At 38.0% G+C, this 21,133-nt stretch overlaps 1 protein-coding gene across 3 annotated transcripts in view; it reads right to left on the bottom strand.

Annotated features, from left to right (window-relative positions):
- The window catches only part of CENPC (centromere protein C), a 98,832-nt gene that overhangs the window by 58,076 nt on the left and 19,623 nt on the right, over nt 1-21,133 (bottom strand). For 2 of the 3 annotated variants that reach the window (XM_023737808.1, XM_023737810.1), the window contains exon 5: nt 10,266-10,365. In XM_023737808.1, the coding sequence (XP_023593576.1) occupies nt 10,266-10,365 (100 nt within the window). The remainder of the gene's footprint in view (nt 1-10,265; nt 10,366-21,133) is intronic. The other variant, XM_023737809.1, reaches the window with a different exon arrangement.

Below are 21,133 nucleotides of genomic sequence, written 5' to 3'. Positions count from 1 at the left end.
AGAGCAAAAAGCCAGAATGTCTGCTTATATACAGATGCAGGCCACACCCCCAAGGAGACTCCCTTTCATCTGACTGGCTACTCACAGTATATGCAATCATGGGAGTGATTACATTTAAACACGGAGAATCATGGCCCAGACAAGTTGACACACAATCTTAACCATCACACCATGTAATTGATTTTTTTTTCTTGTTCTTCCTGTTGTCAATTTCTACGTTGATGGCAATGTGGTCAGAGAAAATACTTTGTTCATCTCAACGTTTTGGATTTGTTGAGGGTTGCTTTGAGGCCTAAGATGTGGTCTATTCTGGAGAACATTTCATGTGCGTTGGAAAAGAACGTATACTTTGCAGCTGTTGGGTGGAGTGTTCTATATATGTTTATGAGGTCAAGTTGGCTGATTGTGCCCTTTAGCTTTTCTATAACTTTGCTGCGATTCCTTCTAGATATTCTATCCTTTATCAAGAGTGGTGTGTAGAAATGTCCTGCTATTATTGTGGAACTGTCAGTATCTCTTTTCAGTGCTGTTAGAGTTTGTTTTAAGTATTTTAGAACCCTGTTACTGGGTGCGTAGATGTTTATCATGGTTATGTCTTCATGATGGATCATCCCTTTAATCATTATATAGTGCCTCTCTTTGTCTTTTATGGTGGATTTTGTTTTAAAGTCTATTATATCTGAGATTAACATTGCCACTCCTGCTGTTTTTTGGTAGCTGTTTGCTTGATATGTTTTTCCATCCTTTAAGATTTTTAATAAGTATGCCTTTGTTTCTAAAGTGTGTCTCATGTAGACAGCATATTGATGGATACTGCTTTTTCATCCATTCTGTCACCCTCTTATCTCTTTATGGGTGCATCTAGGCCATTTATGTTCAGTGTAATTACTGGTAGCTTTGAGTTCATTGCTGTCATTTTGTAGTGCTTTTTTTTGTTGATGCTGATGATTTCTTTGTTCCTCTTACTCTCCTATGCTGAATTCGTTTTTGTGGATACTTTTCCCAATTTCTTTTGTCTTTGTAGATTTGTTTTTACTGAGACTTTATGTTTTTCTTCTTTATTTTGATGAGTAAGGTTTGTTAACTTTCTTTGTGGTTACCTTGAAATTTACCATTATTTTCCTAGGTTTGAACCAATCTATTATTATTTGGTATCACCTTGCCTTCCTCTCAATTAGGAAGTTCTATACCTACACCATTTATTCCCTCTTTTATTGTTCTGATGTTGTCATGTACAGATTAAAATCTCTAGTTCCCTGTTGTAATTCTTTTAGTTTTGGCTAGTCCTTGAGAGTTCATTTCCTAGGTTGGTATATGGCTGGTATAATCTTGCTTCCCAGATTCAGGCTGTGGTCTGATGTTGTGTGTTCTCAGACCGAAGGGCTTCCTTTAATAATTCTTGTAATTTTGATTTGGCTTTTACATATTCCTTTAATTTCTGTTTATCTGGAAATATCCTAATTTCACCATCATAATTGAATGATAATTTTGCAGGATATATTATTCTTGGTTGGCAACTTTCTTCTTTAAAGATTTTATATATGTCATCCCATTCATTGCCTTCTTGCCTGCGTGGTCTCTGCTGAATAATCAGAGATTAATCTTATTGTTTCTCCTCTGTGACTTTTCGTTTTTCCCACGTTGCTCTCAGGATTCTTTCTTTGTCTTTGCTTTTAGTGAGAGTGATTATGATTTGCCTTGGTGACTTTCTTTTGGGGTCTATCCTATATGGAGTTCGTTGTGCTTCTTGGATGGTCAGCTTTTCATCTTTCATGATATTAGGGAATTTTGCTGTCAGCAACTCTTCAATGATCCTGTATGTGTTTTCCATTTTCTCTGTTCTGGAACTCCAATCACTCATAAATTTTTGCTTTTGACTGTACCCCAAATAATTCTCAGGGTTTCTTCATTTCTCTTCGTTCTTTCTTTCTGGTTTTTCCTCAGAGTTGTAGCCAACTGTTTATCTTCTACTTTGCTTATCCTGTCTTCCATCATTTCAAACCTGCTCCTCAGCCCTTCTATGACACTGTCCATTTCTGAAATCTTGGTGTTTATCTTTTGGATTTCTAATTGTTGTTTTTGTATGATTCCTAGATATGAATTTATTTTGGCATTTTGTTCCTGTATTATTTTCCTGAATTCTTCCATTTTTGTGCCTGCATTTTCCATGAATTTGCCTATTTTTTCCTCATTTTTGTCTGTTTTCTCCTTCAACTCTTGGACAGCTCTGAATATTATAGATTCGAATTCCCTATCAGGTAGTTCTATTGCGTTTTCTTCTACTTGAAAGTCATCCAGTGTTTTACTCTGGACACCTACTGGAACCATCCTGTCCTGTTTTCTTAATATGTTTTGATATTGTCTGCTGTCTTCCGTATATTCAGTAGTTATTTTCTTCATTTATCGATTGTAGATTTGTTTCATTCTCCTTTTTTGTTTTATTTGGTTATGTCTGAGCAGGCAGGCTGTGCGTTCTTTGTTGTTCACTCATCTGTGGGCACAATACTTTTCACCTCCTTGTCTAATGGGCAGGGCCAGTCGCTCAGCTATGTTGCAGCAGGGCACTTCCTGTTGAAGGGGAGTTTCTGGCATGGGTTGTTTGTGGCATGTCCTAGGGCCAATAGGGCAGGCTGGGAATCAGTGCAGTGTAGGTCGTGCCCATGCTTCCGGGGGTTGATGCTCAGCACACAGTGCAGGTAGGCAGGAAAGAGGGGGGATACTGTGATATGTGGAGCTAAGATGGGTATGGTAAAGAAGAGAGAACCAGGAATCAAAATCAAACCAAAAATAAGAGTGCTCTGGGAGACTGCCACTGGAGTGGAGAGATGAGAAACCAAGAAATGGAGAAAAACAAAAAGGGAAAAGAAGGAAAAAAGAAATAGATAAAAATTAGAAAATTTAAAAAAAAAGAAAGAAAATCCCTAGGGATCCCACCAGTGTAGCTGGAAAGACCGGAAAAGTGGCTCTCAGGCCTCGAAGTAAAGGCTGGCTCTAAGGGGTAGAGATGTCACACAGCGCCAGGTATTCAGGAGACAGGAAAAGAAGGTGAGTATAGAGAGACAAGAAACTGAGAAACAAAGAGAGACAAAAACGAAAAAAGAGAAAAAAAAAAGAAAACAGAAATACCCTTAGGGATCCCACCAGTGTGGCTGCACTGATGGGGGAAGTGGCTCCCAAGCTGTGCAGTACAACCCTGCTAGAAGGGGCTCCCACACCATGAAAAGAAAACAAATAAACAAAGAGTACAAAACAAAACAAAAACAAGCTGCGGGGCTCCCACCAGCGTGGCAGCACAGGCAGGGGAAGCAGTTCCCCAGTCAAGCGGTGCTTCACAGCCTTTCAAGAAGCAGCAAAGACAGCACACGGAGCTAGGTGTTCAAGAGAGAGGAGGGAGAGGTGGTGAGAAGCACAGAAGAAACCAAACGAAATGGAAAAAGCAATACCAGCAACAAACAAATGGTACTTAGGGAGCTGGTCAGTGTGGGTGGGGTTAATCCAAGCCGCACAGGGCCGAAGTCGGTGCCTCCCAGCTAAGAGACTGCAGCCAGCGGGAAGCAGAGGAGGCCAAACGGGGGGGAGGGGAGGAGAAGGATGTGGGGTGGGAAAGCGTATATCTCTGGTTACTGGTTGTTCTATCTCCTGCTGGGAGCTCCATCAAGCTGCTTCCTCGTATTCCCTGTTCGTCAAAGTCTGACATGGGCAGGGTGAATCCAAGCAGCATGGACCCTGCACTTCCTGACCAGCCGAGCGACTGCAGCCAGCTAGGAATCGGCAGAAGTACAGCAGGGGGACGTAGAATGGAGGTTGGAAAGCATATATCGTTGGTTACCAGGTGCTGTCTCCTGCTGGCAGCTCCATGAAGCTGCTTTCCCGTACTCCCTGTCCGCCAGTCTCCAACAGGAATCCAAGATGTCGAATCTGCACTGCATTAGCTGATAAGGGACCTCCGCACGTATCTCTCCCCACTCTCTGTTCTCTGTCAGTTTCTTATTCCATTTGGTGCTTGGCTGAGTTCTTTATCTCTTCATTTGATGCTTAGGGTTCCAGAACTGACATTTGTCTCTGTTTTACTTAGTTTTCTGGGTCTTTGCTCTTGTGCGACGGCGTGGTGCTTCTGTCTATAGCCCCATGTTGGCTCCGTGAAGGCTGTCTTTGATCTTCCTCATTAAGTGCTTCAAGTCCTCTTCAGTTTCAGCAAGCTAAGCTGTGTCATCTGCATAACAGGTTGTTCGTGGGTCTTCCTCCAATCCTGATGCCACATTCTTCTTCATATAAAATCCACCTTCTCGGATTAATGGCTCAGCATACAGATTGAATAAGTATCGTGAATGGATACAACTCTGATGCACACCTTTCTTAACTTTAAATCACAAAGTATCGCCTTGTTCTGTTCGAAGGACTGCCTTTTGGTCTAATACAGGTTCCTCATGAGCACAATTAAGTGTTCTCGAATTCCCATTCTTCACAGTGCTACCCATAATTTGTTATGATCCACACTGTCGAATGTCTTTGCGTAGTCAATAAAACACAGGTAAATAACTTTCTGGTATTCTCTGCTTTCAGTCAAGATCCAAAAGTTATTTGTTTTTGCTTTACAGGGAGTTTTAAATTTTAATAAATTTCAATTTAGCGATTCCTTTAATGAATTATACTTTTGGTGTTATATCTAAACACTCATCACAAAAGCCAAAGTCAATTAATTTTTTCCTATGTTTTCTCCTAGAAGTTTTATATTTGTATTTTACATGTAGACCTACAATCCATTTTAATTTTTGTGAGAGATGGACAGTATGAATCTAGGTTCATTTTTTTGTACATAGATACTCAATTACTCCAGTACCACTGCACTACCTTTGCTGTTCTGTCAAAGTTAATTGACTCTATCTGTGTGGGTCTCTTTTTGGGATCTCTATTCTGTTCCACTGATTTATGTGTTTGTTCATTACCATGTAGTCTGGACAGCTGTAGGTTTATGGTAAGTCTTGAAATCAGATCGTGTGAATGCTCCTACTTAGTTTTTATTTTTCATTATTTTGTCAGCTATTCTAGTTATTCATGTAAACTTTAAAAATCAGTTTCTCAATATCTACGTAAGAGCTTGCTGGGAATTTCTTTGGGATGGTGCTGAATCTATAATTTCAGGAAGAATTGGTATCTTAATAATACATTGAGCCTTATATCTATGAACATGGAATAGTTCTCCATTTATTTAGATGTTCTTTGATTACTTTCATCAATTTTAGTTTTCTGCATACAGATCTTGAATATATTTTGTTAGATTTATACCTAAGCATTTCCTCATTGTTGGTTCAATTGCAGAGTATTGTTTTGTTTTTCTGAATTTCAAATTCCAATTGCTCACTGCTGGTATATAAAAAAGCAATTGACTTTTGTATATTAATCTTGCACCCAGGGACCACACTATACTCGCTTATTAGTTCCAGGAGTTTTGTTGATTCTTTGTGATTTTCTACATACACAACTACGTCATCTGAGAACAAAGACAATTTTATTTCTTCCTTCCCAATCTGTACATCTTTTATTTCCTTTTCTTGTTTTATTGAATAGCTACGACTCCTGTACAACGGTGTATAGTAGTAATGATAGTGGATATTCTTGTCTTGTTCCCCATCTTAAGGAGAAAACATCTAGTTCTCATCAAGTATGATGTTAACGGTGGGTTTTTTGTACCTGCTTTTTATCGAGTTGAGAAAGTTTCCTTCTACTACTAGTTTGCTGAGAGATTTCATAAATAAGCGTTAGATTTTGTCAACTTTTTTACATAAAGAGATATGATCACTTTTCTAACTTTTTCAAGTGGAAGATAACATTAATAGATTTTCAAATATTGAACCAGCCTTGCACACCTGCAATAAATCCCCTTTGTTTGTAGTGTACAATCCTTTTTATACACTGTTGAATTAAATTTGGTAATATTTTGGTGAGGATTTTTGTATCTGTTTGAGAAGTCATAGTCTTTAGTTTTTCTTTCCTGTAATGTCTTTATATTGTTTGATGTTAGGATAATGTTGGCCTCATGGAATTTGTTAGGAAGTGGTCCCTCTGCTTTTATTTTCTAGAAAAGATTATGAAGAGCTGGTATCATTTCTTTCTTAAATTTAGTAAAATTTACCAGTGAAACGATCTGGCCCTGGTGCTTTATTTACTGGACAGTTATTTATTATTGATTCAATTTCTATAATAGACAAAAGCCTATTCAGACGAAGAATTTTTCTTTGGTTGAGTGTCGGTAGTTTACGTCCTTTTATTCTCAGCCTGGCTAGAGGTTTATCAAGTTGTGGTAAATTCATACAATAAAATATTATTCAGAAATTTAAAAAAAAAAAAAAAAAGCATTACCAAGCTATGGAAAAGCATAGATGAAACTTAACTGTATATTGCTAAGTGCAAGACGCTAGTATAAAAAGGCAAATATATGAAATTCTGACAAATGTAAGACATAGAGACAATAAAATGACCAGAGGTTACCAGAAATTTAGTGTAAGATGTTGAACAGATGAAACATAGATGATTTTTTTTTAGGGTGGTACAACTATTCTCAATAACACTTGTGATGGTTAAAGTTGTGTGTCAACTTGGCTGGGTCATGATTCTTAGTGGTTTGGCAGTTGTGATGTGTATTGGCAGCTATGTAATGATGTAATCACCCCCATGATAAGATCTGTTATGAGCAGCCAATCAGCTGAAAGGGAGTTTCCTTGGGGGTGTGGCCTTCATCCAATATAGGTAGACTTTCTGGCAAAACTCGCTGGCTTTTGTTCACTCTGGATCCTGCAGCTGGTTCCTGTTTATCTGACCTCCAATTCTTGGGACTGCAGCTAGCGCTTACCTGTCATCTTACCTGCCAATCTTGGGATTCATCAGCCTCTGCAGCCTGTGAGCCAGAGACTTGCTGTCTGACCTGCCAATTTTGGGTTCACCAGCCCCTGCATCTACGTGAGTTAAGAGAAGCCTTCAGCCTGACCCACAGACTTGGGACTTTCCAGCCTCTACAACTGCATGAGCCAGTTTCTTGATATAAATATATACATATTTATTTATTTATTTATACACTTCACTGGTGTTGCTTCTTTAGAGAACCCAGCCTAAGACAATACTGTAATTTTGAATACATAACACTATGCATTTGTCAAAACTCTAAAACTTTACAACACCAAGCATGCACTTTAAGGCATAGAAATTTAAAAAAAAAATTTTTTTTCAGAGACTATGGGAATCCCAGGATGGAATGTAAACTGTGACAAAACAATTTAACTGTATTTATTACACATGTATAAAACAACTTCACTGAAGGGGGCGGAGAAAAAAGTGCCAACTGACCTAAGTAACAGTGGAAATTAGCAGAGTCTATAAAATGAAAACCAAAAGAAATTGTTCATTATGTGCAACCAAACACCTCATGGGACTTAGTTTCTTGGTTTGGAGGTTTAGGCTCATGGTTTCATGGGACATCCCAGTTAATTGGCCTAATATCATTTTTAGTGCTTCTGTTCTACCTCCTACTTAAGTGTGTAGTGCCTGGAGTCTTAAAAACTTGCAAGTGACCATCTAAGGTACACAACTGATTTTTCTACTTGCCTGGAACATCAGAGGAAGAAGGAGAGTCAGGAATAGAAAGAGGAAATGGAATGCATGGCTGATTGCGTCCATGAACAACTGCTTCCTTTGCCATGAGACCAGGACAGATGGTGCCCCAGCTACCATTACTGAACAATTTGATCAAAGATTCTACAGAAAAATCCTGATCAAAAGGAGGGGAGTGTGGAAGAGAATTTCAAATTCTCATGGAATCCAGACTTTCTGGAGGCATGGAAGCTAGATGAGCCCCAGAAACTACCGACCTGAGATAATCTTTAAACGTCAAACCAAAATTATCCCCTGAAGTTTTCTCTAAACCAAACAATAGTTTAGCTTAATTAGTAAAGAATCCCTGCCTTGAGCACTGTGTTCAATTAAAGATCTACATGGGATCAAACTGACAACAGCAACTCGAAAAATTAGATAGGAAACTTAGGGGGTAGTGAGTTTACGTTAATGGGGGAGGAACAATTCAGAAAAAGACAGTGAGAATGGCTGCACAACTTGAAGAATGTAATCAGTGTCACTGAATTGGACATGTAGAATTGTTGAACTAGTTTATGTTCTGCTGTGTATATTCTCAATGACAACAAAAAAAAAAATAAAAAAATTTCAAGTAATGGATGGTGGATGGTAAGAGCCAAGTTCCTCACTACTAAGAGAGAGTTTACAGCTAAGCAAGAGGAGGAGGCAAGAATGATCCTTGTGGTAGTAGATTTGAGTTGGGAGTCTCTCAGGTGAGTCTTTTCTGGTCTGGCCAGCCCCTACTTGAAATATAAATTCTCAGGTGTGGCCTAGAAGTCCCAGGCAAGGCACTCTAATTCCTCCAAGAGATATTTCTCCAAAGTCAAAAACAAAGGTCACCTTAGTTGGGGTAAAACCAGGTCCTTTACCCCACACAGAACAATTCCTCAAAATCTACAAACTACCAAAATAACCTGAATAGTCCTATAGTAATTAAAGAATGTATTTTGTAATTAAAAAGCTCTCATATAAGAAATCTCCAGGCCCATATGGTTTTATTGGACATATATACCAAACATTCAAAGAATTAACATCAATTTTATACAATCCTTCCAAGAAATTGGAAAAGGAAACATTTCCCAACTCATTTTATCAGGCCATGTGATTTCTAACACTAAGTATAAACCAAAAAAAAAAAAAAACCCCAAACCCACTGCTGGTGAGTCAATATCAACTCACAGCAACCCTACAGGACAGAGTAGAACTGCCTCAAAGGGTTTCCAATGCTGTAAATCTTTACCGAAGCAGACTGCCACATCTTTCTCCCATGGAGTGGCTGGTGGGTTCAAACCTCTGACCTTTTGGTTAGCAACCAAGCGCTTAACCACTGCGCTACCAGGCTCCTCAGGTACTTAGCATAGGAGAGATAAAACATTAGATCTATTTTATCAAGTTACCAATTCTAATTAAACACATTCATTTTTAAAATGAAGAAAAAAAATAGGATTTAAAAACAACAAACCAGCTGGTAGAGTTATAAACTGAAATGATTACTCTGGAAAACAATTTGGCATTATCTAATAAAGATGAAATTGCATTTAAGCTATCATAGAGATAATGTTGCTCTGAACAGCAAAAAACTATTAACTGACCGGAAATTGAATAAATAAACTGTGATATAGTCAGATAACAGAATATTTATTCCTTTATTCCAAGAGATAAATTTTGAAAAATATTTGTCACACCAATTTCAGATGAATAGTTACAAATATTCAATTTAAAGATCTCTTACAAACTGACCCCAAAATACCATAAACGGGCAAACAGTATGAAGACATTGCAGATAAAAGCAAATTCAAGATTCTGGGAAGATAGCAGTGTAAACAGACCATTGCTCCAATCCTCCTCCACAAATAAAACAAGAAATACAATAAGGAAAGGGTGCTTGGCTTCGAGGATATGAATCAGAGAGCAGAGGAAAGCACTGGGGAACTATAAACAGGCAAGAATCAACGAATCGACAATGAGTTGCATATAAATTACAAACACTCATCTAGAGGGAAGTATGTATGAAATATAAATTTCAAAGTTTAAAAAAAAAGCAGATTCAAGTATTCAGTAAGCTTATAAAAAAGGTGTTCAAACTCAGTGACACTGAAGTAACAATGAGGATAGATTACTTAATACCTATCAGACTGGCAAAAATGAAGAATAGTAAATAGTCTATCAGGTTAAAAAGTACACCCAAACACTGCTGGTGAGACAGAAAATAATAGCCTCTTCTAAAAATGTACACACATGTGTGGGCACTTATATATGTTTTCATTTATAAGTACCAGTGGAGGTATAGGAGAATTCAAAGGTTACCTCACAGGATGATGGGAGTAATAAGTAGCTTTCTGTTTTAAATCTTTGACTCTGTTGCCTCAGATGGAGTACTTTTGAAATTTGAAAAAATGCAAATGAAGAAATCTTTAAAAAGTAGCAGCACATATAACTGAGGAAAGTAAATGGAGCAATAGAAGAGAGAAAAGAGCACTGACCATGGACTTGAAAGGGAATCAAAATCCACTTCAACCGTTTCATAATTCTGCCTAAGCTGACCCTGACCTTATCATTCAAACCAACATATATGCCATCTTTTGCATTTCTAATCTTTTAAAGCTATCTAGGCAAATAACATCCACGGGAATGCTACCAACCTGATTTGCTGACATCTTCATTTGGTTCTACAACAAGCTGCAAACAGCCTTCTTTCTTTCTTGAAGAAGGTGGAAGTGCCTTTGGATGGGATTTCTGGCGGTGAAGACAGGAAAAATACGACGTCAGATCTACTTTATTAAAATTACTGATTCTGACTAAACACATTTGTTTTTAAAATAGGGGGGAAAAGGATTTAAACACAACAACCCAGCTGGTAGAGCTGTAAACTGAAATGACTACTTTGGAAAACAATTTGGCACTATTTAGTAAAGTTGAAATGGCATATAACAACAGAAACAACGCAGCTCTGAACAGCAAAAAACTACTCACTGACAGGAGACTGCATAAATAAACTGCAATACAGTCAAATAACAGAATATCACATATACAACAGTGAAAACAAATAAACCACAACAACATGCATAAATGATTATGTTGACAAAAAAAAAAACACAGAAGTTGCCAAAGTATAGAACAATCTCATTTATGTAAAGTATATAACAGATGTGAAGATACGTAAAACAGTATAGTTATTCAGGTATTCACCCTATGCAGAAAAGAATTAACACAGCAGGCCTGATCATTCAAAGGGCATGCCTGCAGCGCTAGCCTGGTCAGCATCTGGTGCTTGGCTTTCAGAATATGCCCTCTTTAGCAGTCAACAAGGTTACATCTGCTGTGTCAGCCTGTCTAGACTGTTTGTATAAACAATGTGATTTAGTGAATATCTCCTTTCCTTCTGGGAGTCTGGAATTTTGGTGGGCAGAGGATGCCTAACTGACCAGCCTTCAATAAAAACGGCTGAGTCTCAAACAAGTTTCCCTTGGCAGAAACAACGTGCTCACATTACTGAATTTCACTGCTGGATGCAAGGAGTGCACTGTGTGGCCCCTTTGGGGAAGACTATACAAAGCCTGTAGGTGGATTTCTCCAGACTTTGCCTGATGTGTCTTTTTCCATTACCAATCTGGCTGTGTATCCTCATTATGTGGCTATAATAAATCTCAGCCATGAGTCAACTATATGCTGAGTTGCATGAACTCTTCTACTGAAGCACCAAGCATACGATGGTAGTGGTATCTCTGACATCAGTGGTGTCAGAAGTGCAGACTAATTTCAACACCATATGTGATACAACTATTAAGGATGAGAATGATGAACATGAAATTCAAGATAGTGGTTACCTCTACACAGGGGGAAGAAGGAGAAAGACATGACCAGAAAGGGGCACATAGATACCTATATTGCACATTGATGCACAGATAAAAGAGGCTTCAAAGGTATTGTTTTTCACGCTGAGCAATGGGAACATGGGTGTTCATTTATATTATTTTTAATACCTTACATGAACTATATATGTTCTTTTGTAAGTGTAAAATACTTCAAGGCATAAATTTTTAAAATCTAGAAAAGGGAAATCTCATTTAGATACTGAAAGTGGGAAAGAAAATTGGCAAACCATTTTGTAGAAAAATTTGACAATATTTAATAATTTCATTTCAAATGTGCACATCCTAGAAAAATTCAGTTTAAAACATGTGCACAAGCAAACATAAACAAGGATACTTGCTGCATCACTGTTTATGATAACTAATAGATGTAAACAACCTAAAAATGTACTGAGAAATAAATAATGAAGCTACAATTAATATAAATAATGCCAGCGTATAAACTATGGAATTAAATTCCATAAAGAAACAAAGGCAAGATTTCATTTAATCACTGTCTCTCTTGAAACCTCATTAAGATTAAGAGATTTTAAAAATGTGTAAGCCCAAAGGATATGAACAGACACTTCACCAAAGAGAACATTCATTCAGGTGGCTAACATGGAAAGATGATCACGATCATTACCCAGCCATCAGAGAGATGGAAATCAAGACTACCATGAGATTCCATCTCATCCCTGCAAAAATGGCACTGATCAAAAACACAGAAAACAACAAATGCTGGCGAGGTCATTGGGGGAATGGAACTCTTATACACTGCTGGTGGGATTGTAAAATGGTACAAACGCTATGGAAAACAGTATGGTGCTTCCTCAAAAAGCTAGAAATAGAAATATCTTATAATTCAGCAATCTTACTCCTAGGTATATATCCTAGAGCTATAAGAACAAGGACATGAATAGACATGAGCACACCTATGTTCACTGCAGCATGATTCACAATAGCAAAAACATGGAAACAACCTAAGTGTCCATCAACAAATAAACAAATTGTACATATGTACAATAGAATACTATACAATTATAAAGAATAACGATGAGTCCAAGAAACATCTTGTAACAGATAAATCTGAAACATTATGCTGAGTAAAATAATTCACTCACAAAAGGACAAATATTGTTACGGTCTCACTTTTCTAAAAAGTCAAGGTATACACACAGAAAGCAACGTTCTTTGATGGTTACCAGGGATGGGAGTGGGGAGGAGAAATCACTTTCTAGATAGCAGACACTTGTCATCTTTGGTGATATGAAAGGCAATACCCAATATGGGTGAAGTCTGCACAACCTGTCCAAGGTAAATGAACACACTAAGAAGTACACAAGAATAAGGGACAATTTTGGTATATGCTATAACATGTAATTTTACAACAATAATAACCAAAAAATGTGTGTGGTTACATAGGTAGATACACATGTATATACATGTATAGGAAGGCACATGTGAGTATATGGGTGTGAGTGTATAGGTGTATCTATAGCCTATATATATACATGTTTATGAGTACTGCATATATATTCACATATATAATAAACAACATAGACAGTATAGTTACAGATACTTCCCAGACATAACCAAACACCTTGTGGGATTGGTTTACTGGGTTTGAAGGCTTGGGACCATAGTCTCATGGGGACAACACGGTCACTCAATCAGCATAACACAGATCATAAAGATAATGTTTTACATTCTAGTTGGTGAGTATCACCTGGGGTTTTAAAAGCTTGCAAGTGGCCAACTAAGACACAACTATTATACTCGTCTAGAACAAAAGAGAATGAAGGAAACCAAAGACTCAGAGAACAGACTAGTCCATAGGACTAATAGCCAACATGAACCACCGCCTCATCTAGCCTGAGACCGGAAGAACTAGATGGTGCCTGCTACCACTACCAACCATTCTGATCAGGGAACAACAGAAGGACCCAGAGAGAAAGGGAGAAAAATGTGTAAAACAAAACTCAAATTCCGTTAGAGGCCAGACTTACTGGACCAACAAGACTAGAGGAACCCCTGAAACTATCGCCCTAAGATACCCTTTGATTTGGAATTGAAGCCACTTCTGGTGGTCACCTTTTATCTAAATATTAGATTGGCTGATAAACAATTACCACCTGTGAGTAACGTGCTCCCTTAAACAATCAACTATATGAGGCCCAACTGTCAACATTTACCCTAAAACAAAGATTTAAGAAGCTAAGGAGGGGCAGGGAAGCTAGATTAACATGAACAGAACAAAATGGGAACAGAAATAATGTGAATGTTGATACATTGTGAAACACAACAAATGTCATGGAACAATTTGTATAAAAACATTAAATGGAAACCTAAATTGTTATGTAAACTTTCACCTAAAACACAATAAAATATTAAAAGGAAAAAAAAAGTATAAGCTAAGAAGGAGAAGGAAAAATGGAAGTAGAAGAAAGATAGCAACAAGCTTCTTCAACTTGGAAAGCAGATTAGCAGCAACTAACTTCTCAGACCAAAGAAAGATGAAATAGCCTAGCAGAGAGAAAGTCTAAAAGCAGACAGGTTTAAACTGCCACAATCTATAAAGGCTCAGTAATTAGAGGTACAAGGTACCACTAAAGAAGGAGTACAGGTGGAGTTTGCCAACAGAAGGGTTATGAAAAGTGTGTAAGAAGCAGTAAGACCTACAGAGTCCCTCACCTTCCAACCTTTGCCAAGGAATCAAAGAGTTCGGAAGTCATCATTCCCATCCTCACATCAAAAAAAAAAAAAAAAAAAAACAGCTAAACAAACTGAAAACCAACAACTCTTCTTAAAACCATCATTTAATTAAAGTCATAAGGAAAACAACCTCTCTGGAAACTGAAGACACAGACAAATACAGAGAATCACAGCTTACTAGGAACATAAGCCCCAAGAATCAGTAACTGGTAGCAACATTTAAACAGAAACTGAAAAATTGCTGGAGGGTGAAAGTACACTAGCGTCAGAGCTAAAAATTACAAAAAGTGCAACATATATGCGTATTTGAAATACAAGTACAAAGAGAGAAAGGAACAGAAATATATTTGAAATAAAGACAGAATTTTCCAAATTAATGATAAACACCAAACCATAGATAAAGAATCATAAGGAACACAAAATATGATAAATACCCCCAAGAATCTACACCTATGCATAGTCAAACTGCAGAAAACCAAAGACAAAGAGAAAAACTTGAAATGAGTCAGAAAAGGAAAAAAACATCTAACCTATAGAGGAACAAGGATAATAAACACAGCAAAATTTTCTCCAGAAACCACACAAGCAAGAAAACAGTGGAGTAAAGTGTTGAAAGAAAATAAACACCAACCTAGAATTCCAGTGAAATTATCCCTCTAAATTGAAGGAGACAGATTGGAAAAGAAGCAAAATTATTTCTATTTATGGATGACATGATCCTATACATAGAGAACCTGAAAGTCCACAAGAAAACTTCAAGTTAATAGGAGTTTAACAAAGCTACAAGGTATACAACATAAACGAACAAAAATTAGTTGGGTTTTTATACATCAGCAATGAGAAATCTGAAATAGAAATTAGAGAAACAATTTCATTTACAACAGCATCTAGGAGAATAAAATATCTAGAAATAAATTTAACCAGGGACATGAAGGACTTATACAATGAAGATTATTAAAAAAAACTGCTGAGAGATTAGAGAAGACTTAAATAAATGGAAAGATGTTCCATCTTCATGGATTGGAGACTTAATATTGTTAAGATGTCAATACTACCCGAAGCGATACATAAATTCAATGCAATGTCGACAAAATTTCAAAGCTTTCTTTACAGAAATGGAAAAACGAATCCTCAACTTAATATGCCCTGAATAGCTAAAGCAATGTTGAAAGAAAAGAACAAAGTAGGAGGACTCATATGTCCTGATTTTAAAACATATTAAACAGCTACAGTAATTAACACAGCCAGGTACTGGTATAACAGTAGACAAACAGACCAATCCAATACAATTGACAGTCTAAAGTAACCACACATCTGCTCACAGTCCAGCTGCAAAAGCCACCCAACTACACACTCCAGGGAACAGGGACACGCTTTCCTCCTAGACACTCAGAGGCGGCCATCAGCCCCCCGCCTTTCTCAGTGCCTTAACCCCTAATGCAGCCAGATACCTGTGTCTACACCAATCACCCATGCCTGATTAGGACCGTAGGTGAGAACCTGCACAACATACTTGGTGACCAACTACCTGGACACCTGAGCTGAATTCAGACAAAAAAAGTAAACAGACTCCTGGGCTCACATATCAAGTAACAGATTTAACCACCTGGTGACAGGACCTTACAGCTTCACGGGCATCAATGATCAAACTAGCTCACAAGAGCAGCCTAGTTGGGCATATCAAAACAAAACAAAACAAGAAGCTAGGACACAGTAAGAAAACATAAAATAAATACATATAATAACTTCTTGATGGCTCGGAGACAACAGTCTATATTAAATCACACAAAGAGGTAGATGATGACGGCTTCAGCAAGCTCCCAAAATAAAGAATCAAGAAATTTTCCAGAGGAAGACAATTTCTTGGACTTATTGGAGGTAGAATACAAAAGATTAATATACAGAACTCTTCAAGAGATCAGGAAGGACATCTGGAAAAACAAAAAACAAACTAAAGAACACAAAGACAAAGCAATAGAGGATCTTAAGAAAGTTACTCAAGAGCAAAATGACAAATTTTATAGGCTATAAGAATCCAGAGAGACAGCAATCAGAAATCCAGAAGATTAACAATAAAATTTCATAGACAACTCAATACAAAGTCAGAGGAGCAGAATTAAGGCAACAGAAGTCGAAATTAGTGACAATGAAGATAAAGCACTTGACACCAACTTATTTGGGGAAAAATCAGAAAAAAGAATCTTTAAAAATGAAGTGACCCTAAGAATTACGTGGGACCGTCTCAAAAGGAATAACTCACGAGTGACTGGAGTACCCGACCGGGGGTGGGGTGGGGGGTGAAAGAAAATACAGAGAGAATTGTTAAAGATTTGTTGGCAGAAAATTTCCCTGATGTTGTGAAAGATGAGAAGATATCTAACCAAGATGCTCACTGAACCCCACATAAGGTAGATCCCAAAATAAAGTCACCAAGACATACTACAATCAAACTTGCCAAACCAAAGATAAAGAGAGAATTTTAAGAGTGGCTAGCGATAAACAAAAAGTCATCTACAAAGGAGAGTCAATAAGAATCAGCTCAGACTACTCAACAAAAACCATGCAGGCAAGAAAGCAATGGGATGACATACATAAAGCCCTGAAGGAAAAAAACTGACAGCCAAGAATTATATATCCAGCAAAACTGTCTCTCAAATATGATGGTGAAATTACGGCATTTCCAGATAAACAGAAGTTTTGGGAATTTGCAAAATGACAAGAAATACTAAAGGGGGTCCTCCAGTTAGAAAATCAATAACATCAGATACCAACCCAAGAGTAGAACACAGGACAGAGCAACCAGATATTAACCCAGATAGGGAAGACACAAAAATAAATCAAAGCTAAAACACTGAAAACAGGGAAACAGAGATGTCAATATGTAAAAGAAGACAACACTAAAACAAAAAAGGACTAAAAAATATAGTCATATATTTTTCATATGGAGAAGTCATCAAGGCAATATAAAGAAATAAAAGACTGGTATAAACTTAGAAAAATAGGTGTAAATATTAAGGTAACCACAAAGGAAACTAACAATCCTACACACCAAAATAAAAGCCAGGAAAAACATAAAGACTCAGCAAATACAAAAACAACAACAGTGAAAAAGATGAAAAGAAAATACATAAAGAAAAATGACTCAGCACATAAAATTAAGTGGAATAAAGAAACTGCCAACAACACACAAAAAAAGACATCAAAATGACGGCACTAAACTCATACCTATCAATAATTACACTGAATGTAAATGGACTAAATGCACCAATAAAGAGATACAGAGTGGCAGAATGGATAAAAAAACACAATCCATCTATTTGTTGCCTACAAGAGACACACCTTAAAGACACAAACAAACTAAAACTCAAAGGATGGGAAAAAAATATATCAAGCAAACAACAATCAAAAAAGAGCAGGACTTCTGGGAAACATGGTGCTATAGAGAGAAGCACCATGCCATCCCTCCACAGCAAAGATCCAAAAAATTAACTCAGAGAGACAAACATCAATCCTGAAACCCTAAGCATCACACGAAGAGATAAAGAAGTCAGCCAAGCACAGAATAGAAGAAGAAACTGACAGACAACAGAGACCAAGGAGAGATACATGCAGAGGTCCCCTATCAGCTAACGCAGCATGGATCCACCATCTTGGACTCCTACTGGAGATCAGGGAATAGGGGTACAGGAAAGCAGTTTCACAGAGCTTCCAGCTGGAGAAGAAGAACCGGTAACCAACGATACACAATTTCCCACCCCCCACCCCATTCACCCCCACTCGGCCGCCTCTGGTTCCTGTAGCCACAGCCTCTTGGCCACAAAGAACTGGCTTCACCCTAGTGCCACCTGGATTCTACCGGCCCACACTGGCCGGCTCCCTGAGTGCCATTTGTTGGCTGCCGGTGTTGCTTTTTTCCACTTCTTTTGATTTCTTCCATACCTCTCACCACCTCCTCCTCCTTTCTCTCAAATACCTGGTTCCGTATGCCATCTTTGCTTCTTCCTGAAAGGCTGTGAAACGTCACCTGACTGTGAAATTGCGTCCCAGCCCATGCTGCCACACTGGTGGGATCCCCGAGACTTTTTTTTTTGTTTGCTTGTTTTGATTTCCTTTCTTTGATTTGTTTTCTTCTTCCTTTCTCAGCTTGGGAGCCTCTTCTAGCCAGGCAGTACTGTGCGGCTTGGGAGCTACTCCCGTAATCTGTGCAGACACATAGTGGGATCCCTGGGGACATTTCTTTTCTTTTTTTTTGCTTTGTTTTTCGGGTTTTTTTGTGTTTTCTTTTCTCCTTTTTTCCCTTTTTGTCTTTCCTCATTTCTCAATTTCTCATCTCTCTATACTTACCTTCTCTTCCTGTCTCCTGAATACCTGGCGCTGTGTGACACCTATACTCCTTCTAGCCAGGCTGTACTTCAACACCTGGGAACAACTTTCCCAGTCCTCGCAGCTGCACCGATGGGATCCCTGAAGACTTTGGGATTTTTTCTAATTTTTATTTAATCTTTTTTTTTCTTTTACCCTTTTTCTTTTTGTTTTTCTCCAGTTCTCAGTCTCTCATTTCTCCAATGCAAAAGCAAGCTCCCTTAGGGCTCTATTTCGTTTGTTTGTACTTATTTGGCTTCTGTTCCTCTCTCCTCTCTCCCATACCCATCTTAGCTCCACAAATCACAATCTCCCCCCTCCTTCCTGCCTACCTGCACCATGCGCTGAACATCACACCCCCAAGCAGCACAGGCACAGCCTACAGGAACATGCCCTGCACCGACTCCTGGCCCGCCCTGTCGGCCTTCGTACGTGCCACAAACAACCCATCCCAGCAACTCCCCTTCAGCTGGACCTGCCCTGCTGTACCGTGCCTGAGCGACAGACCCTGACAATTGGAGAAGGTAAAAAGTATCATGCCCACAAACGAACAAACAACAAAGAACGCACAGCCCGCCTGCTCAAAAACAACCAAACCAAACAAAAAAGGACAAAACAGACAAAGCCACAATCAATAAACGAGGAAAATAACTGGTGAATGTCCTGAAGACAGTAGACAATATCAAAATATATACAAAAACAGAACAGGACGGTTCTAGGAGGCATCCAAAATAAAACATCAGATGACTTCCAAATAGAAGAAAAGGCACTAGAACTACCTGACAAGGAATTCACATCTCTAATATTCAGAGCTATCCAAGAGTTAAAGCAAAAATCAGACAAAAATGAGGAAAAAACAGACAAATTTATAGAAAGGGCAGACAAATTCATGGAAAATATAGGCAAGAAAATGGAAGAATTCAGGAAAATAATACAGGAACAAAACGCTAAAATAAATTCACAACTAGAAACTATACAAAAACAACAGCTAGAAATGCAAAAGGTAAACAACAAGATTTCAGAAATGCACAGTGTCACAGATGAGCTGAGAAGCAGGTATGAAACGACGGAAGACAGGATCAGCAAAATTGAAGACAAACACTTGGATACAACTCTGAGGAAAAACCAGAAAAAACAACGAAGAGAAATGAAGAAACCCTGAGACTTATGTGGCATACAATCAAAAGCGAAAATCTGTGAGTGATTATAGAGTTCCAGAACACGGTGAGAAAACAGCAAACACAGAGAGGATCATTGAAGAACTGCTGCCAGAAAACTTCCCCAATATCATGAAAGATGAAAAGTTGACCATCCAAGAAGCTCAACGAACCCCATATAGGACAGATCGCAAAAGAATACCACCAAGGCATATCATAATCACACTTGCTAAAACCAAAAACAAACAAATAATCCTGACAGCAGCTCAAGAAAAACAAGAAGTCACATACAGAGGAGAAACAATAAGACTAACCTGGGATCATTTGGGCAGAAACCATGCATGCAAGAAGGCAATGGGATGACATATATAAAACCTTGAAAAGAAAAAAAATTGCCAGCCAAGAGTAACATACCCTGCAAAACTCTTGTTCAAGTACGATGGTGAAATTAGGCCATTTCCAGATAAACAGAAATTAAGGGACTATGTAAAAACCAAACCAAACTTACAAGAATTATTAAAGGGAGTCCTGTGATCTGAGAACAAACAACAGCAGACCACAGGCTGAATCTAAGATGCAGAATCGTACCAGCCAAACACCAACCTAGGAAATGAACTCTCAAGGACTAGCCGAAACCAAAAGAATTACAACAGGGAACCAAAGAGGTTAATCTGTAAATGGCAACATCAGAACAATAAAAGAGGGAATAAACGGTGTAGGTATAGAACCTTCCAATGGAGAGGAAGGCAAGGCAATACCAAGTAATAATAGACTGGTACAAATCTAGGCAGAGAAGGGTAAATTTCACGGTAACCACAAAGAAAGTTAACAAACCTACTCATCAAAATAAAAAAGAAAAACATAGTCTTGGTAAAAACAAAACCTACAAAAACAAAAGAAATGAAAAAGAAATCCACAAACAAAAGGAATTCAGTACAGGCGAGTAAGAGGAACAAAGAAAACGTCAGCACCAGAAAAAAAAGTACTACAAAATGACAGTAATAAACTCACACCTATCAATAATTACACTGAATGTAAATGGCCTAAATGCAGACACAAAGATGGAGAGTGAAAAAATGGATAAAAAAACAGGATCAATCAATATGCTGCCTACAAGAGACGCACCTTAGAAATAAAGACATAGATTTATTTATTTATTTTCATTTTTTACTCTTTCAGTAAATTCTAAAAAATTTTTTTATTGTACTTTAGATGAAGGTTTACAGAATAGTTTCTCATTAAACAGTTAGTACACATATTGTTTTACGACAATAGTTAACAACCCCACAACATGTCAACACTGTCTCTTCTCAACCTTGGGTTCCCTATTACCAGCTTTCCTGTCCCCTCCTGCCTTCTACTCCTTGTCCCTGGACTGTTGTGCCCCATTAGTCTTGTTTTGTTTTATGGGGCTGTCTAATCTTT

The sequence above is a fragment of the Trichechus manatus genome, unplaced genomic scaffold (genome assembly GCF_000243295.1).
Source record: "Trichechus manatus latirostris isolate Lorelei unplaced genomic scaffold, TriManLat1.0 scaffold00108, whole genome shotgun sequence".
NCBI classification, from domain to species: domain Eukaryota; kingdom Metazoa; phylum Chordata; class Mammalia; order Sirenia; family Trichechidae; genus Trichechus; species Trichechus manatus.
This window is presented reverse-complemented; position numbering and strand designations above follow the sequence as displayed.